Source organism: Pyrus communis, chromosome 9 (genome assembly GCF_041283825.1).
Source record: "Pyrus communis isolate YQ-2024b chromosome 9, ASM4128382v1, whole genome shotgun sequence".
Classification (NCBI taxonomy): domain Eukaryota; kingdom Viridiplantae; phylum Streptophyta; class Magnoliopsida; order Rosales; family Rosaceae; genus Pyrus; species Pyrus communis.
In genome coordinates, this window is record NC_142573.1 from 23,552,938 (window position 1) to 23,570,936 (window position 17,999).

A 17,999-nucleotide genomic window follows, 5' to 3' on the forward strand; every position below is an offset into this window, starting at 1 on the left:
ACAAAATGAAAAAGACCGAACTCTCAAACACGTCCCTAGTGTTGGAGTGGCAAGCATCCAAAACCCTAAATCTTCCTCCTCTGAGAAATAGTAAGAATCAATGGCCACCTCAGCAGCCGCCAGATCCATTTTCCGCTCCTGCGCCGCGCGCAGCTCTGGCTGTGCGGCGCGTCTCGCCCCCGAAGCCAAAGCCGCCCGTTCCCCGTTCCGCATGGCCGGGAAGCGGCCTTCCTCTTCTTCTCCTTTTCCCGCTCTCCGGTCTCCTGTTCAATTGAGCTTCTGCGTGGAGTCGATGCTGCCCTACCACACTGCAACAGCTTCGGCTTTGATGAACTCAATGCTCTCTGTCACTCGCCACAGTTATGGCTGGCTTTCAGAAGGTACTCTCACTCTCACTTTCACCAATTTCTTCCTGAATTTGTGTATTTTTCTTTGGGTTTGTTGGAAATTGGAGTCGATGCTGCCCTCATTGTTGCACTTTTGGCTTTTTTTTTTTTCCTGGTGACTGCTACTGTGTTTTGGTTTCACTGTAAAACTACTGTTTGGTGCAATAGGATCGAAATTGAAATTGAAATTGACATTGAAATATCCTTTTTTCTTTAATTCGTGTCGTTTCCATTTCAATGTGGCTGTTATGAATAAACATGTCAAAAATCGAAATATGAATGCTTTCCAAATAATCCCCTGACATATTTTTCGATTTGATGGAAGCATTCAACTTATGGAACTATTTCTGTGGAAGTTTCCAACTTTCATTTCTACATAAGCACATGCTTATGTTTCTGTGTAACAAGTCCATCCATTTTCGTAATATCGAGCCTCATTTGTACACTGATATTGGAGTTTTGATCATTTTAGCTTATCTTAGTAGAACTAACAAAAGAATAGACACTCGACGAGATGGGAGGATTTCTTATCTCATTATGCCAGTGCTAACATCCACTCTTATTCTGCTTGTGCTTCTTAGTCCTCCTGCTAGGATTTTGGTGCGGTTGCATATTTTTTAGGAGCATCCTTGCTTCATTATGTTCAAGTTTCAACAAAGAAGTAGTTTGTTTGTCGGCTGCCTAATCGTTGGGGTTTTATTCTTGAATTAGGTATCTAGCGAACACTTGTAAGGTCCCTTGATATCAGTTTCTTCCTTTTTCGGTAAGTTAGTGGTTATTTATGTTGGGTTCAGATATTTAGAATCCATAAATTCTGAATTGTCATTACAGAGTCCTATAATATGTGTCTCTCATGATACAAGATGTTCATTAAGTAAGTTTTATGGTCTTTAACTTCCACGAACAAATTTCTTAGGTACTAATAGCTCAATATGGTGGATTTTAACTCTCCTCTTTGGTTTTTTTTTTTTTTTTTTTTGTTCAATTTCTATCTTAATAACTAAGTCAATATCTCTTCCCATACTCCTACATATTAGTGAAGGGTGCAAAATACCTCTTTTTATTGCTGTAGGCCAAGACAGATGAAGATCAAGAAGCGATATTGGAGTAACTTTGATTTGTTAAAATTTCAAGCTTTTAAGATGGATTGGAGAACTTTTATGTTCTTTAAATTTGTGGAAGTTTTTTTAAGGAAAAGTTTATTGGAGTCCATTAGATGTGTTGAGTTATCTCATGGCAATTTTTTTTTATGATGGCTTCAGTTATATTGAGAAATACTCTACATGTGTTTGAATTCATGGAGATTTTTAAGATATCGAATCATCAATGATAGGTAAACTGTTGAAGACGGATTTGAAATTGTATTTTAATGAGATTGTATCTTGTTATTGTTAAAGTGACAAGAAAATGCACCCAAGTGAAATCTTATCTCTGCTCTGCTCATTGCTTCTTCCGTGTCACCTCTCCTCTACTCTTTTAACTTAGAAGTCCCAAATTCAAGGGTGATAAATATTACATGCTCTGGGCTCTGAATGTTTTACATGTTTAAATGGAGTTTAAAAATGTTTGAACCACGATAATCAGAAAATTAGTGTACTGATCATTTTTATTTGATCAGCTTGCAATGATGATGTGTGATGAATGTTCCAAGGATTCAAGGAAGTTTTATGTACTTAGAAGGCAGTGACTGCTGGTAATTAGGAGTTTTGAATGAGCTGCACAAGAGATAAGTTGCATGTTCTGAGCTTTTAAACCTAGATCAACGAGTAGACTTGGTTACCTTTTTCTAAAGTCCTAAAGACATTTCCTTTGTGTTTCTGCTTTACACTTATAAAGTGGCAATCTTTTGTATTGCGGCATATTTGATTTGTTTCCTTTGCATTGATGTTACTGACCAAAGAGTCATTGTATTTAATCAGCTTGCAACGATGATGCATGATCTTTGTCCAGTGAGGTCGGGTAGAAGTCTGTTCAAAATTATTGCACTTGAAGAGAATGATGTCTTGGAAGCTTAATAATGCATGCTTACCGCATGAATCTGTTCTGAAATACCTTCTCATTTTTTATGCTCTTTCGCCTTTTTCCCTTTAGGGAGGGGGGTCTGAGTACAAAGAGAATATTATATGTAAGAATTGTATGACTACATTTCCCAGATGAATATATAATCTTCTCTGCATGTTATTGTTTTTTTTTTTTAAATCCTGGTGGCTTTGAATCATGTCTAGCAAATTTTCTATTTCTCTCTTTGCTCTTTTATTAGAAGAAAAATCATTTGCATTTGGGGCCATGAGGTGGTATTGCATCTGATATGAAGAAAAAGTAGCTTCCACCTTTTAAAGCATATAAGCCCTTCCATTGCCATTAGTCTAAACGCTTCGACTTGGCAATTAGAAAAGAATCCAGTTCTATGTTTGGGTATATGCTCGATTTCTAGAAATTATCGTAGTATTATGTCGTGGTAGAAGCGATGAATATTAGTGAGTGGAGTTTGGGGTATACTCAAGTCAAGCTTGGACTTTGTAATCCTTGATCAAGTGGTGAGGGAACATGTTCACCCATTCAAGTTTGGGTTTGCAAGCATTTTGGCTCATACATGATCCATGATCTATGTTACGCTGCGTAGAAAGTGTCAAAGGTTGTTAGGGGCTACTTGATTTCGCATTCCAATTCTGCTTCTTCTTTTATGGTTTTGCCAGAACCCTGCAGATATCTCGAGTAGCTGACATGTTTATTCTTCCTTTTCAATCCGTGCGCAGATTCTTGAGGAATGCTGATCAATCCTTTCAATATGTTGACCTCCAAACTCAAAGCGCAATAAACAGTGTTTTGCGATCCTGAGCTTACATTTCATTTGGCCACTTTTTATAATAGAGCAGCAAACAGCCACAGTCCTCATCACTCATACATTGTCTTTCCCTCCCCTCTTTTGTAGTGTTCTCCCACTCGCATCTCACTCGTATTTGTGGTTAGTGATACTAGTCAACAAGATGTGATTTTAATTTAGTTTCTTTTGAATGATTGAACTCTACTATTTTCAACAGTTTGTCTCGTCAATTCGTACCCTCTTACTCATATATTCTTGCCTTCATCATCCTTTTCATCTCTCCTGTGATGATTGCTTTTCCATCGGCCTGGAAGCGTACCTTCTTTGATTGCAAGCAAGTTCTTGTATGGAATTCTTAACTTTTTCTTAGTTGTCAAATGATGATGTCGGCCACTCGCGCTGGGTTTAGAAATTTCCTGTAGCTTTGTTGCGTTGGTATTTCAACTCTTGATGGGGTGGGGGTGGGGGTGGGGGTGGGGGTGGCGGTGGAGGTAGAGGTGGAGGGCGGCTGTGTTGATTCTGACTAAAAGAGAGTGTTGAAGCCAACCGAATGAGTGTAATCTCTTTAGCTATACAACTGGTAGTTCAGGTTTTAGGATTTCAGCTTTTTGCCAAAACCTCACGTATTGGCGTCATTTGGAACGCTTGCGTTCGTATATTCGGGTTCCAAGGGGAGTGAGAACATGATTAGGAAGGAATCCACGAATTTATTGTGGTGCTTCCTTTTTTCTATAGTGGTGCTATTCAGTATTCACATGTACTTTTTTTTACTTCTTATATACTATGTTGATTTCTGTTCTTTGATTTTCTTAAATTCATTCGATCCAATAGTCGAAATTAAGAAAGGTGTGTAAAAAATTACAAAAGAGTAAATAGCAATATCCTTGTTTGAAAAATGCGATACGCTAATCACAGAGAAAATTAAAATCTCATTAACAAACTATTTCTTTATGCACGATCTTCACAAAAAGATGAGGAGATGGAAAAGATTTATATTATATCGAGCCGAATAAATCATTGTTAAATCTAGTGGGTCATATTTAAGTTGACTTTGTCACAAGATAGAAACTATATTCGAATTATCGGACTCAATGGGCCAATATAAAAATGAAACACAAACATATTTTTTCAAACGTTCTAACGCACTCCTGTAAACATTGATTTGAAATCAATTCCAAAACCTGGCCGCAGTTCATCAAAGTTTCAAAAGAAAAAAAAAAATAAAACAAATACTTTTTTGTTTGCAGAAAACAAATACAACAGCAACTATGTAGTTGATGGCAAAAGACATACGCAAACGATGTACACAATGCATGATTTATTAAATACAACTAGCGGAGTTGTTTCCAGATTCGAATTCCAACAACAAAAGAGACCGTTTAAAACTTCCAAATCATGCCCTAGTCATATTACAACACCACCCACACTCACTCCTCTAAAACTAAAAGCACGGCAATCGCAAGACTAGAGACAGAAAGACAGGCACATCAACAAGTTGCATCTCGCTTACATTAATGGTTAGGCACACATACATATCTAACTAACCTCTTACTAGAAACCTCATCAGCATCCACTCCCGCAATATACTCATCATTCACTCTTCAACGTTAACCAACTCGTACTCAATGAGAGAAAGATTGTTATCCTCTTTAACTTGGAAGTTAGCTGGTTCGGTGACTTCAACACGTCCCCATTTGTCGACTGCTAGCCTCATGGTCCCCTTGAACATGTCAATCTTTGCATTACGCAGGTTCACAGTTGTGTCTGGCTTCATTGTGTCAACTGCACATATATAATGTGAGGTCATCAATTAAATTACATTCAAAAAAACAAAAATAACCCCCAACAACAGAATATACATAATTTTATTCGATCTAATTGGGTCCCAACTAGCATTCCTTGTACAAATAGTCCATCCAAGATATAAGGCCTCATTTGGTATGGAGGATTGGATTACAATGAATAAGCAGCTTGGAGGTAGAAAATGGATTATGAAAAGTTATCCAATCCAATCCATCCCCAAAACGCGGGAGTAGAAGGGAGAAGTTTTCTTCATATCTAATCCTCTTCTAATCCCCTTAAAATGAAAAACCCCTCTCCTGCACCTTCAAAATACATTGAATTTTGACAGCTATCCATTCCGATTCAATTCTTCTTACCAAAAGAGACCTGAACATACTAAACCGATAGCAGGATTAGAGATCATAGCCTGGTCTCCAAACAATCAAACATTATATCAAAGGCAGACATTTCACTGAAACTACTAATGAATCAAATCAAACCCAAAACAGAAATTCTCCCTGTAATCCTAATCATGGTTTCCCTTTGGCGTAAATGAAACAGTTAAACACAACTCAAACCTTATTACCCATAAAAAACCAAACACAAATCCAAATAATACATACCATAATTCACATTTTACAGTAAATAGATAATTAGCTTGTATGGTAACACTTGCAGAATCATGAATTATATACCTTGGTCATTGCGAGCGGTGAAGAGAATGGTCCCCGTCTCGTCGCCAACGAGGCACTCAGCGATGCGAGCGGGCTGAATAGGCCGAGACGACAAAGATGATCGACCGCCGTTCTTGTTGGTGACCTTCACCGGCTTCGAGCTCACCACCTTCACCGTGAGGGTGTGGCCGTTCGTGTTTGGCTGGAGTTGCTCCACCTTTACGAACACCGGCTTTCTCTTCGCCGTCACTGTCCCTAAATCATTCGCTGTCGTCGTCGCCATTCTTCTCTCTGTTCGAAATTCCAATTTGTGTCCTTAATTTGTTCAACCCTAACCCTAGATCGAATTTGGGGTGGGACTGGGATCGACTACTTGCGCCCTCATTTTATATTATTTTTTTCTTTTCGAGGACATAAAAATTTTAAATGGAACTGTAACGAAAAGTTTTCATTATAACGAAAAATCATATTTTTACATTAAAAAGTCAATCCTGGTACTATTCATTTTATCTTTTATTTTGTCCTTATCGTTAAAAATCAAAATTTTCAAACTATTTTCATTAGTTTTTTTTTTAATTTTAAAAGAAATCAATGTTGGTATTTGGCACGTAGATTGTACTAGGCGTTAGAGTTCTTTATCAATTAAGAATTTTTCAGTGTATTAGGAATCTAATTCGATACAACAAGTGTCATAATATAATTAAATGAAAATTTTATTTTGAAGTTTTCAATCAATTGTGTTATAACACTTGATGTGTTGGTAATTTCTCCTTTATCAACATACGATATTTTGAATTCAAATTCTCTTTGGTTATGAATAGTAACACCGCTTGTAATAAAAAATAATAATAACAACGTGTCAACATTGTTGCAAGATCTAATGAGCAGAGATTGAAGGAATTTGAAGGTATCCATTTCGTACAAACTTTGCAATTTAGACGCAACCAACCAAAAAACAGATTGTAAGAACCAAGTCTCTTAGGCCAAAATAAACTAGAAAATAACCCCATTCAACCAAAAAAGAGAAAATTTGACAAAAACCTTAATCTTTATGTAGCGTAGAGCGCCTGTCACATCGTTGAGTGTCCAGTTGGCAATGAGACAAAGACCGTTCTCTTCACCGCTCGTAAATAGACCATGTTAAAACCAACTTTGCGTTCAATACAACGAAGGTATCAGAACTCAAAATTTCAAACGCATAACAAGAATTCCATCCAAATTTGCCACCCAAAATTGGGTTGGATTATGTTATTCAATAAAACATGTGTCTGAATTCTCTAAAAATGTTCCAAAGTATTCAATGTTAGTTGAGAATTTATATGACTAAAAGTATCATTTGGCAGGTGTTGATAAATCATCCGCTGGTTTGATAATATCTTCTCGCTTGGAAAGTGGTCTACACTTGCAAGTGTACAAAATAGTCGTTGTGTAGCGTTTTGCAAGGGATGAAGGTCTAGGGATTCAGAATCAACCACAAGCAATCTAGTTCAGGTTTTAATGCATTAAATGGAATATTTGATCTTTTAGATGACAATTTTCGTATAAGTCCGGTTAAGGTACTATAGATCATAGTTCTTCTTAAGTATATGATTCTCTCTTGTTAGGGTAGAGGTTGTATATCCTAATTTGTAACCTGCAGTCTATCCGATTAGGGCATAAATTTAACATGTAGAACTCATGACATACACAAGAACGAGAGAATCAAGCAAACCATAAATCTTTTTATGTAATTAACAACCCTGATTCACAAGAAGCTAATATTCAAATTATATTGCAGTTACGCCTCAAATCCGTCTTCAAATTACTATATGCAAGCCTTAAGGTGATCAATCAAAGAACTGGAACATAAGCATTCAATTCTTGTAGTGAATAAAAATTCATCCAATAAAACTAAACATCCATCAAATAGTCATAAAAAAAACCATAAACATCCATGCTAGGGCATCATCCTAGCCCCAAAAACGAGTTTAGTTATTTTTTTTTTTTTTGAAGAAACTGGAAAATACATTCACCATGCCAAAGCCAAGAGGAGTACAGAAGGCCACGTCAGGCCAACAAACAACAAACATAAACGAGAATAAGGAAAAACTACAACATATAAACTTTCCCATGTCACCTTAATCACGTCAAAACTAAAACTACATTAGAGGGCAAGGTAGGTTGTCCTTATTTAGAATATGAACAAACGAAGATGGGGGTCATTAAACCCAGACTAAGTCACACATCTTCGCTCTTACATGCGACGCTACAAAATTCGTCGCTCCATTGGCTGTTCTCGACACCCAAGACTACTAACACAACTTGAAATTCGCAATATATCTGCAAATCTCACACAAGATCGAGAAGACTTCCCAATTTCCTTGGTCAATACTTCCATTCAACCAAGAAATGAGCTCATTCGAGTCCAACTACATCACAATATGCTCAAAGCCCCTCTATTTAGCCATCTTACAACCCTTCAAGATTCCCATCGCTTTAGCCGCCAATACATTATTGGCCCTGATTTCTCTTCTCTGCACAGCCAAGAACCGGCAGGTAGAGTCACGAACCAGCTAGCATCCACATTTACCTTAACCACCCCGTGCACCGACAGAGTCTAGCTTGGAGAAGCATCAGATCCATTAGTCGTTATACACCACGTCATTCCCCATTCCGAGCAAGCCTCCAAGAAGGATAAGGCAGCCATGGAGACAGCAAGAATGGTTTTCACCAGGGATGGTTGTCGGGAACTGGAAATCGTGGTTGCGGTTTTTTTCGCGATTGTGGCCGCTTTTGTCTATTTTAGTGTATGCCGAAGAAGGATAGACAACAATGTACTCATACAAAAAAAAAACCTTCACAGTTGAAGAAAATGATGAATTCATTTGTATGTGAAAAGTTCCTTAACACCTTCAACTTTTATTTAATTGGAAAAAATGCATCCTTTTATTTTTCTCATACGTTTTTGTTAATTTTTATCTTTTGATATTTTTTAAATTTATTTAGTTGACAAAAAGTTAAAAAATAAGTGAAGGTAAAAACCACGTGTAAATGACACTGTATGTCGGATGTCACATACAAAATTGGGGCATTTTGATATAGATGCCTCAAATTTAAAATGTTTTAATCAAACATCTATAACTTTTGAACTTTTGATCAAACATCTTCTACTAATTTTTAATTAAAAATTATGATTTTTATTGTATTTAATTAACCAACTAGTTCAGAAAATAATATCACAAATATTCTAAAATTGCCACAAACATCCTATCTTATCTTATCATAATTCGTTCAAGATGAATTTTTCTTATTCAAATAATTTGTTGTTTTAAATTCTAAAAACACATAAACATCATATTAACATACAATTATGAAACATAACATGCACATATATTAAATATAACGTACCAAACAAATATATTAAATATAACGTACCAATCATTTGGTACGTTATTCGTACGTTATATAAATTTAATTTGGGTAGGTATTAGTGTCACATCCCGGCTCGGGGTGGATCACTTTCCGGGCCCACTCCACCACCGTAGTACGATATTGTCCTCTTTGGGCTTACCATTGCCTCACGGTTTTGTTTTTGGGAACTCACGAGCAACTTCTCAGTGGGTCATCCATCATGGGATTGCTCTAGCCCCTTTCTCGCTTAACTTCGGAGTTCCTACGGAACCCGAAGCCAGTGAGCTTCCAAAAGGCCTCGTGCTAGGTAAGGATGTGAATATACATATAAGGATCACTCCCCTGGGCGATGTGGGATGTCACAATTAGTACTTTGGTACGTTATAAAATATTGCTTTTGGTACGTTATGCAATTCTTTATTTAGTATGTACCAAGTTATTAGTACGTTGTATTATCCTTATTTAGGTATGTACAAAACTTATGGTACGTTATGTGTAAGTTGTGTAACCCAAAAAAAAAGATAACTTTTCACATTAAAACATTGCACTAAAAAATATTTTGTCAAGTCTTAATAAATAATTATTGGAATAAGGACTCATTTTACATAAAAATGTGAAAACTTTTAGTTCACGTTTCTACTATAAGTAGTTGTTAAAAAATTCAAATTTATTTTCAGTTGCATGAAATTAGGCAGTCTAGTTTACATGTCAATTTTAATTATAAACGAACTCTTGTTTTTATTATAATCTATATAAAATGTTGAGTTGGAAATTGGAAAAACTATATTTCATCCAATTAATTTTGAACCCTAGTAGATATAATTGAATACTTAAATTGAGGACGAGATGAGATTCCATAAAAACAGCAATAAATTAATGAATATTATTGAATTCATTTTTTTTTACATAGAAATGGATTTAAAAGAATTTATAAAATACTTAAATTAAGAATATACCTGGAATATACAGTTTAATTAAAAGTAAAAACACTTTAATCAAAAATTGAAAAGTAACATATGTTTAATTTAGAAAAATCTACAATAAGGCATCTAATTCTAATTTATCCTACAAAATTACTAACAAAAAAAAAGAGGAAAAAGGTCGATGCAGACGTGGCATAATCTGAAGGGTAGAAAAGTCTTCCATCGCCAAGATAAATTCTGATATAAATAAGGTCAAAGTCCGTTCCTCCGATTTTGAGAGACGCCTCTAGCTGCTGCTGCTTCGTCTACTACTTCTTCTTCTCCGGCGTGACATAGAAACCACCAATTAACCATGGCGGACGACGATTACAACGAAATGGACATCGGGTACGAGGATGAGCCAGTAGAGCCAGAAATTGAGGTGAGGATTTTACTTTAATTTCGTCTCCTGCTTCTTTTAATTATATGGTAATTGTTGTTAAAATCTCTGATTAACAAATTTACTGGATCACAAGTTTGTATGTATTGACAAATAAAAGAAATAGATTTGAACTTGCGACTTAGTAATACGGTTTGATGATATTCTGTGAGGTATGAGGTTCGAATTTCATGGATATCAATTTGATACCATTTTATTCCTCAGGCCTTAGGTTAAATATTGTTTTATAAATGAATAAATTTGAAGAAGAATAATTGGATGATGGACAGGAGGGCGCAGAAGAGGATGCGGATGCGGAGAACGCTAACGATGATCTTCCAGGCGATGCCATTGAAGATGATGACAAAGAAGAACAAGCCCCGGTGGAACGACCGCGAAGAACATCCAAATTTATGACCAAATATGAACGTGCTAGAATATTGGGCACTCGTGCTGTGCAGATCAGGTGTATTTCTATATCAATTTCAGTTTTGAATCTTCGTTGTTGGTTAATTTGAATTGCAAATTGATTGAATGGGTATTTTATATTTATGATGAGCAGCATGAATGCCCCTGTGATGGTTGAGTTGCAGGGTGAGACTGACCCACTTGAGGTACCATTCTCCTACACCTATATTTATGCTCGAAAGCTCTTCGATAAATGCATAGAAAGTATAACTATTACGATGTTAATCTGCTGCTTTACCATGGACATGCACAAAACAAGTGCTTGCATATTGGATTTTCGATCCACGTCCATGTGCCTTCAAAACAACTCCTTTTTATAATTTGAGCAATAGGTAAATGGAAGAACGGCCAAACCTTATAGCGCAATGCAATTGTAATCAGAAACTCAAAAGTTTCCGAGAGCTTGTGCCACTTTGTGACTCTTGGAAAATGGCCAGAAATGGCGTGTTGTGACTTGTGACTATGTGCGTATTATCCTTATATAGCATCTAATCGTACATAAGAGGTAGAATAATAGATGTTGAATTAATAACACAATTATTAATTTTAAATCCTTACTTTTAAAAGCAAAATTGAAGTACATGAGCACACTTTACATTGATGCTCAGTTTTTCTCTTTCTACTTTTGGCTTTCTTTGCTTCTATAGAGAAGTTGATCACCCGTATATTAGGATACCATCCTCCGTATTGTCATGTTGTGAATGATTGTCCATAGAATATAAGAAAACAAGTATGGTAATTAATCCAACTTGAGAGATCTCAAATTGTTAGTACTCTAATGATACAATGCGTAGTTTTCCCATATGTACACTGTATGATCTCTTTTATCATGAATTGTGTAGATTGCTATGAAGGAGCTTCGTGAGCGGAAGGTACCCTTCACCATTCGCCGCTACCTGCCCGATGGAAGGTGCGGTTTTCATTTTAGGTTTTGTTCATTTAAAGCATTGTATATTTTTCTTTTGCAGTGATTGCGAAACATTTTAATTGGGTGTGAAATTTTCAGTTATGAAGATTGGGGAGTAGATGAGTTGATTGTGGAAGACTCGTGGAAGAGGCAAGTGGGAGGCGAATGATCATCTACGCATGGAAAATGGTTTCTGATGTTGGTATTTTATCTATAAATTTCCCGTTTAGATCTTCATTGACTTGTAACATTTGTAACATTTTACCTATAAACTTACATGTTGAAAGATTTTTTCTGTCATCTGTAAATGTTTTGATACACTGTAGAAGACATCAGAAATTTAAGGATGTCCTTAACTTTCAGAAATTTAAGGATGCCTTACTTGAGAAAGTTAAGGACATCCTATTTTCGGGGTGTGATTCAACCATCTTTAGATTTCTTTTATTGTCACAGATGAGAAATAAAATACTCAATACTACGGTCTGGTGGTATTCCTCGAAGTGAGAGGTCTTAGATTTGAATCTCATGGATGGTGAAGTCAATACCAAATTAGGTTTTTATTGTGTGGCTTAGCTGAACTCTTCATTCTCTTAGTGTAAAAATATAGATGTATTACAAAAAAAAAAGAGATGAGAAATGAATTTACTGCAAGTGAAACAAAGGTGAGTAGTAGGACTGGACTTTGCAAGATAAAAAAGGAACTAAAATTGCGGTTTTGGGTTGGAACTTATCAAGCCGGATAGATAATGGTTGGATCCGTTAATTACCTGTTTTCGTTCAAGTGAACCTGCGACAGCCAATACTAATCTATCTCCACGCTCTGTAATTGATTGGCCCCAGCCCCAGTGGGAGTGACACAAGGTTGACGTCAGCCATTATTGAGTAGAGACTTACAATTGTATTATTAATTTTAGTCTGGAGACATTTAATAAGGGTGCTTTTACAAACACACAACAACACAATTACAAGGGTTGCCATATGTGTTAATGCACAAAATCAGTGAAACTTTGAAATAACGTAAAATGTTAAATTTATGACCTTCACTCGGTTGGTCCGATCACTAGTGAAGACAATATGTAAAAAGATAAAGATAGGGAAGCAAATACAAGATGTACGTAGATCATCCTAAGCTTTACTACATCCACAGAGTAGATGAGTTCTCAATAATAGTGAAGGATTTACACAAATACATAGGTTCAAACATAATCATTATTAGTGGGTTCTAATGACTAGTTTAATTACAATAACGACATTAGAGATAAATTGTAAGAGAATAATCTTCTTTTATAGTTGAGGAGAGTCTCGAGCTTTCATCCACAATCGATGTGGGACTCTATGAACTTTATTTTGGCGTTGACATGTGTTGTGTTGTGATTGGCCTCCTGGTTGCCCAAAAAATTATAGTTGAGGAAAGGCTCCATACAAGTCACGAAACACTGGTTGCCCAAAATGGTGGGGGAGAAGAGGTGTTGGCTGCACCGATGAAGAGACAAAAACAGAAAAATAAGAAGGGAAGGTCGCCGGCCAGAGAAAAGGGGAGGGGAGGAGAGACTATCCTTTTACATTTTCTCCAATTTCTCTAAATTACAAGTTGCAGCAATCCTAGAATTTTCCATTTTTGTTTTCCAAAATATTATAATTTGCCACAATCTGTATCATCAATATCCCATATACTGTAATCACAGACAACAATATTATGGTGTGGTACAACCTTTTGACACTATTCTCCAAACGTTATAACAATTTTTTTTTCTTTTGGGAAAATCAATAATATATTAAAATGTCTTTGTAAATCGTAATAAGATAGTAGCTATGAAGTAGTTAAAATCCCTTTATAAGTTTTTTCCATTCCTCAAAAATGGATTCTCATAACGAATTCACCAACTGATCATCTTTTCAAGTACAATTATAAAGAGACAAAACTTAATTCAACGGACCAGTGTGAAGCTACCAAAATAATGGCAAACAAACGACACTTTAAATTTCCTCCCGTTGTAGTTCACGGCCCCACCATCCTCGCCGTTAAAATTCAAATGCTCCTAACGGCTACATTAGAGACCTCAAACCCCAGATTCCATTTTTCAAGAACCAAGAAGCAAACCGAACCCTAAACCCCAAAAACCGAAAGTCCTTTCCACAAATCTCTTAAGTAAACCCAGAAATCTTTCCCTTCGAATTAAAACCCATAAACCCTTTGATCCAGAAACTGCTATCTTTCATTAATACCCAGAAATTCTGATCGTAATCGCATAAATAAAACCCCATTAATCAAAATCTGATCGGATGGATTCAACGGCTATATCGACATCAACGACAACGCCCCCTTATCATCTTCATTCTCGGTCCGAGCCGCCGTCCCGAGCCAAGTCAGCCTCACGCCTTGCCCAGTGCGAGCATGTCCCTCATCTCTCTCTCGGCCTCATAAAATCATCACCCAAGATGACTCCATCGCCTTCCACTCATTCCCTCAAATCTTCCGAGTCGCTACCTCTTCGCGAGCTACTGCTTCTTTCGCCTTCCCCTTTACGAAAAAGATCCAAGACCCGTCTCATGGATCGCCTTGAAATGGCTGACGATCCTGCTGTCGAGGTTCCAGGGCTGCGCCGTAAGTGCAAAAGCAGAGGCTCGCAGATGGGCCTACTGGGTGCCTCGCCGAGGAACCGGAGGTCACGGAGGCGGTCGGAGAATGAGACTCGAGATGAGAAAGTCTCGGGCTTGGTGGAGGAGGTTGTGAAGCCAAGAAAAAGGCGGTCCAAGAAGGAAAAGCTGGACTTGGTTCTCAGTTTGCCATCCCCAAGTTCATCATCAAGTAAGTCCCAATTGAAAATTGCTCTTTTTCTTCTTCTTTCTTTGGTCTTTACATGTTTCTCAGGTTCTTGTGTTTTCGCTGTTTGGTTTTGCAGTCGATGATGAGTATCGGGGTAGTCTTGATCGAATCGGGCAGCTCATGACTGATCTGATTATGTGGAGAGATGTTGCAAGGTCGAGCCTTTGGTTTGGTTTGGGGTCGCTCTTCTTCCTTTCCTCTTGCTTTGCCAAAGGAATCAACTTTAGGTGACTACTAGTCTACTGCTACTCTCAATTCACTTTTCCCACATTTTTCCTATTTTAATTTTAGCCTATAAAAAAACATCTAATCTTAACCAATTCAATCATTTCAGCATGTTCTCAGCGATTTCCCAAATTGGACTTTTGTTTTTGGGTGCTTCATTTGTCTCCAATTCAATCTGTCAAAGGTACTTTTTGTTTCCCTTTCAGCCACTCTTTTCTTTGTGTAGGGGGGTTTCATTTGTATCCAATGCTCATTCTTTTATTTCGGCTTAATTCACAGAAATAACACCGAAAAGAAGTGTGATCTATTACTCAAAGAAGGTGACATTCTTGGTGTGGCCAAAAGGATACTACCTGCTGTAAATCTTGCCCTATCAAAGACGAGAGCGCTTTTCTCAGGAGAGCCATCCATGACCCTCAGGGTAATGACAAACAAAACATTAAGGCAGTATTTGAATTCGGAATTGCTTGCTTTGCATGATTAGTAATGGAAGCTCAACTTTTCTGAGTTACAGGTAGCTCCGTTCTTTCTTCTCGGAGCAGAGTATGGGCATCTTATAACATTTTGGAGGCTCTGTATGCTTGGTATGCCCAACTTCTAATCAACCAACTCTGTTGTTGATTATTTTCCGTTGCTTTACTTGTTTCGTGTTATAATAATGATCATGGTGCTAACTCTTTGTGTGAAATGATGGCTAGCTTTTTTTATCAGCTTCACAATCCCAAAACTATACTCATGCTACTCTATTCAAATCAACCAAAAAGGTATCCACAATCCACCAATCTACTTTAAAATCTATTGAGTCTGTCGTTATAACTCATCAATGCAGCGTGTTAAACTGAGTGTAATTTTGTTATGCAGTTGACTGCTTGAAATGGTGGGTGTTGGAAGCATGGGGGGCTTGCTCACACAAAAGGATTGTAGCAGCATCAGCAGCCACAGCTTTTTGGAATCTGTCTTCGGTCAAAACCCGTATTTTCACAGGTAATTTTATCGCACTGCAGAATATTTCTGTTTCTGGAACAATCCACTTTCAAAGATGCTGAAGGAAAAAACACCTCACTATTGGTTTTGCCTTAATTTGTAATCTTTGAAACCTTTACCAACTCGTAGTTTGCTGACTAGTAACATAAATAGATCAATAAGATGATCAAATTCAAATTACAAGGTACAAATACTTCCGTGAGAACTAAAAAAAGTCATTCATGTTATAGCTTCTATTTGCAGTCTCATAGGAGAAACAAACGTTACTTTTGCCTAAAGATTCTTCCAGCATCATTGTGATTGACAGTAACTGTTGATTCTTAAGTTAGAAGTTGTATCTTACCTTTGCAGCATTTATATCTCTTGTAATTCTTCGATACTGCCGGCAACATATGGTGCAACCAATGGAGACTGGGGAAGCAGAAGTGGAGCAGGAGCAGCATCACCAGGCATTAGTAGCTGGAGTGGTGGGAGAAGTGGACGCAGACGGAAAACAAGAGCAGAAACAGGCATTAGTAGTTGCAGAAGTGGCAAGCAATAAGTAGTTTCAGTGACAATGTGTTTGTACCTGATGACAACAAATAACTGATCAATAACAATATTTTTACATCTAGAAAATAGTAATTGTTTCAACTTCTTTTATTTTGAGTGCCCTCATCGTCAGCTCTGGCAATTGCTAAAAACCGGAATATCAAGGGATTCTGCTTAGATTTTTCCGTGTCATAGACTCATAGATGACAATGATAGGACGTATGTCTCAATAAATTGAACCAGAGCGAAAACATTTAACCAAATAGAAATTATGCAATACTACTTTAACTAGAGCTATATATTTGCCACACTGTCGAAGTTAACGGTGTCACATTATTACCTCAAGATCTAAGAAAATGCAGATAACTCCTCCAACTTGAATGTTGCAGGTTCATCTCATATCCTGCAGAGCATATGTATAATTTTTAAAAAGTCCAACCCCTCTTCTTCTTCGACCCAACTTGCCAGTGAAAACCAAATGACCCTAGAACGGACTTGGAAGAGTGCAGGGAAGAGGGAATAGAAACACAGTGACAACAACATAAACGAGACCCCCGAAAAAGAAAAATGGGGAGAGAAACGCAGACGGAGTAGATGATTGATATCGGAGCTAATTAGTGAAGCAAACGGGAGGAGACTAGCTGGTGGAAACTTAACTAATCATAGCTAATCTTCCCTCAATACTTCCATAAATCCATCGATGTCATCCTTAATCTTCTCTGATTTCTTCACTGAACTTGTATGCAAGATGCTAGAACTGTCCAATAATTTAAACAACTCCATAAAATAAAATAAAAAGAAGAGAAGATATAAGGTTAACTCTGTGTATACGTATACTCCATATACATATGTATGCGCGCGCGCGCGCATATACTTCTGCAACCTTCATATGCAGCACCTTCATATATGCTAAAGTTCACATCACAAAAGATTGACAGGATTACTTGAGGAAGATCTTCACGGGTCAAGGATTAACTGGATCCAATCACTACAAGAAAAATGAGCTTTGGGTACAAAACAAAGGGCACAATTGAGAATTTTGTGTCAGTTTGACCACCAAAAAGCTTAAACAATTCCCATTCCATAGAGGGCACCATCTATTGTGCCCAATGTTAAAAAAAGCAGACACAAAACACTAATGGGCACGGAAACCATGTCGAGTGGGGTCACATGACAACTTTTTTACTGAAAAGGGGCACAAAAAACATTTTGTGTCTATAAAAATTATTTACCAGAGACACTATGTGTTCTCTCTTGTTTGTCTTCACCTCCTCTAGCACACCAATAATTAAAATTTATAAAATTGTGGTAAATAATGGTATGAAGCTGTTTATTACCGTGCAATATTTTAACCTCAAAATAAGTTAGCAATAATGTTGTTCAAATTCGTTTTTCCCGAGAACCGAACCTCAAATCTCTCACTTACAAGTAAAGAAGAATACCACTACACCATACTACTAAGTGGCGTGTTTTAGATTTACAAAGGATAATTTCCAGGTGCAATGAATGTTTGTTAGATTCGTATCTTTTTGAACTGCTTTTTAGATTGTTATCTTCTTGCAGGTTTGTTTTTTATACTTGGTGATATGGTTTTTGGTTTTAAAGTCCTACCTGTCGTGACACATAATCAACAATTGTGCCCTTAGGATCGGTATCTGTG

The 17,999-nt window shown here is 37.0% G+C and overlaps 4 protein-coding genes across 12 annotated transcripts; 3 read left to right on the top strand and 1 right to left on the bottom strand.

Annotated features, from left to right (window-relative positions):
• Positions 1 to 3,474, top strand: LOC137739713 (protein NUCLEAR FUSION DEFECTIVE 6, mitochondrial). Of its 9 annotated transcripts, none has more exons than XR_015966767.1 (3): positions 1 to 380; positions 2,306 to 2,511; positions 3,143 to 3,474. XR_015966767.1 is itself a non-coding variant. In XM_088700304.1 (3 exons), exons 1-2 carry the CDS (start codon positions 101 to 103, stop codon positions 1,103 to 1,105), a joined length of 288 nt encoding a protein of 95 aa, XP_088556430.1. In that variant the 5' UTR covers positions 1 to 100; the 3' UTR covers positions 1,106 to 1,149; positions 3,143 to 3,474. The 9 variants fall into 9 exon arrangements, 8 of the variants coding, with proteins under 8 accessions (XP_088556430.1, XP_088556427.1, XP_088556429.1 ...); XM_088700304.1 differs by lacking the exon at positions 2,306 to 2,511 and adding an exon at positions 1,098 to 1,149; XM_088700301.1 differs by lacking the exon at positions 3,143 to 3,474 and adding an exon at positions 1,098 to 1,149 and having other exon boundaries at positions 2,306 to 2,562.
• A 1,039-nt stretch (positions 3,475 to 4,513) lies between these two features.
• LOC137739925 (Nucleic acid-binding, OB-fold-like protein) lies at positions 4,514 to 6,043 on the bottom strand. Its single transcript, XM_068479674.2, has 2 exons — positions 5,688 to 6,043; positions 4,514 to 4,992 (listed from the first exon to the last, which is right to left on the bottom strand). Exons 1-2 carry the CDS (start codon positions 5,947 to 5,949, stop codon positions 4,805 to 4,807), a joined length of 450 nt encoding a protein of 149 aa, XP_068335775.1. The 5' UTR covers positions 5,950 to 6,043; the 3' UTR covers positions 4,514 to 4,804.
• A 4,196-nt stretch (positions 6,044 to 10,239) lies between these two features.
• LOC137739510 (DNA-directed RNA polymerases II and V subunit 6B) lies at positions 10,240 to 12,072 on the top strand. Its single transcript, XM_068479103.2, has 5 exons — positions 10,240 to 10,400; positions 10,688 to 10,863; positions 10,960 to 11,011; positions 11,708 to 11,775; positions 11,872 to 12,072. The coding sequence occupies exons 1-5, from the start codon at positions 10,332 to 10,334 to the stop codon at positions 11,939 to 11,941; spliced, it is 435 nt and encodes a 144-aa protein (XP_068335204.2). The 5' UTR covers positions 10,240 to 10,331; the 3' UTR covers positions 11,942 to 12,072.
• Positions 12,073 to 13,781: 1,709 nt separating this feature from the next.
• On the top strand, positions 13,782 to 16,426 carry LOC137741120 (reticulon-like protein B17). Its single transcript, XM_068480923.2, has 8 exons — positions 13,782 to 14,581; positions 14,676 to 14,826; positions 14,934 to 15,008; positions 15,104 to 15,245; positions 15,339 to 15,408; positions 15,523 to 15,588; positions 15,686 to 15,808; positions 16,160 to 16,426. The coding sequence occupies exons 1-8, from the start codon at positions 14,056 to 14,058 to the stop codon at positions 16,351 to 16,353; spliced, it is 1,347 nt and encodes a 448-aa protein (XP_068337024.1). The 5' UTR covers positions 13,782 to 14,055; the 3' UTR covers positions 16,354 to 16,426.
• Positions 16,427 to 17,999: the final 1,573 nt, after the last annotated feature.

Excerpts from the sequence above, each read along its gene's own strand:
- LOC137739510 (XM_068479103.2), top strand. The coding sequence starts at position 10,332 with ATGGCGGACGACGATTACAACGAAATGGACATCGGGTACGAGGATGAG. Across the intron at positions 10,401-10,687 it reads CAGTAGAGCCAGAAATTGAG|GAGGGCGCAGAAGAGGATGC; the intron begins GTGAGGATTTTA and ends GATGATGGACAG. Across the intron at positions 11,776-11,871 it reads CGCTACCTGCCCGATGGAAG|TTATGAAGATTGGGGAGTAG; the intron begins GTGCGGTTTTCA and ends TGAAATTTTCAG.
- LOC137741120 (XM_068480923.2), top strand. The coding sequence starts at position 14,056 with ATGGATTCAACGGCTATATCGACATCAACGACAACGCCCCCTTATCAT. Across the intron at positions 14,582-14,675 it reads ATCCCCAAGTTCATCATCAA|TCGATGATGAGTATCGGGGT; the intron begins GTAAGTCCCAAT and ends TTGGTTTTGCAG. Across the intron at positions 15,009-15,103 it reads TCCAATTCAATCTGTCAAAG|AAATAACACCGAAAAGAAGT; the intron begins GTACTTTTTGTT and ends CTTAATTCACAG.
- LOC137739713 (XM_088700298.1), top strand. The coding sequence starts at position 101 with ATGGCCACCTCAGCAGCCGCCAGATCCATTTTCCGCTCCTGCGCCGCG. Across the intron at positions 381-2,305 it reads TTATGGCTGGCTTTCAGAAG|CTTGCAACGATGATGCATGA; the intron begins GTACTCTCACTC and ends GTATTTAATCAG.
- LOC137739925 (XM_068479674.2), bottom strand. The coding sequence starts at position 5,949 with ATGGCGACGACGACAGCGAATGATTTAGGGACAGTGACGGCGAAGAGA. Across the intron at positions 4,993-5,687 it reads CACCGCTCGCAATGACCAAG|TTGACACAATGAAGCCAGAC; the intron begins GTATATAATTCA and ends ATATATGTGCAG.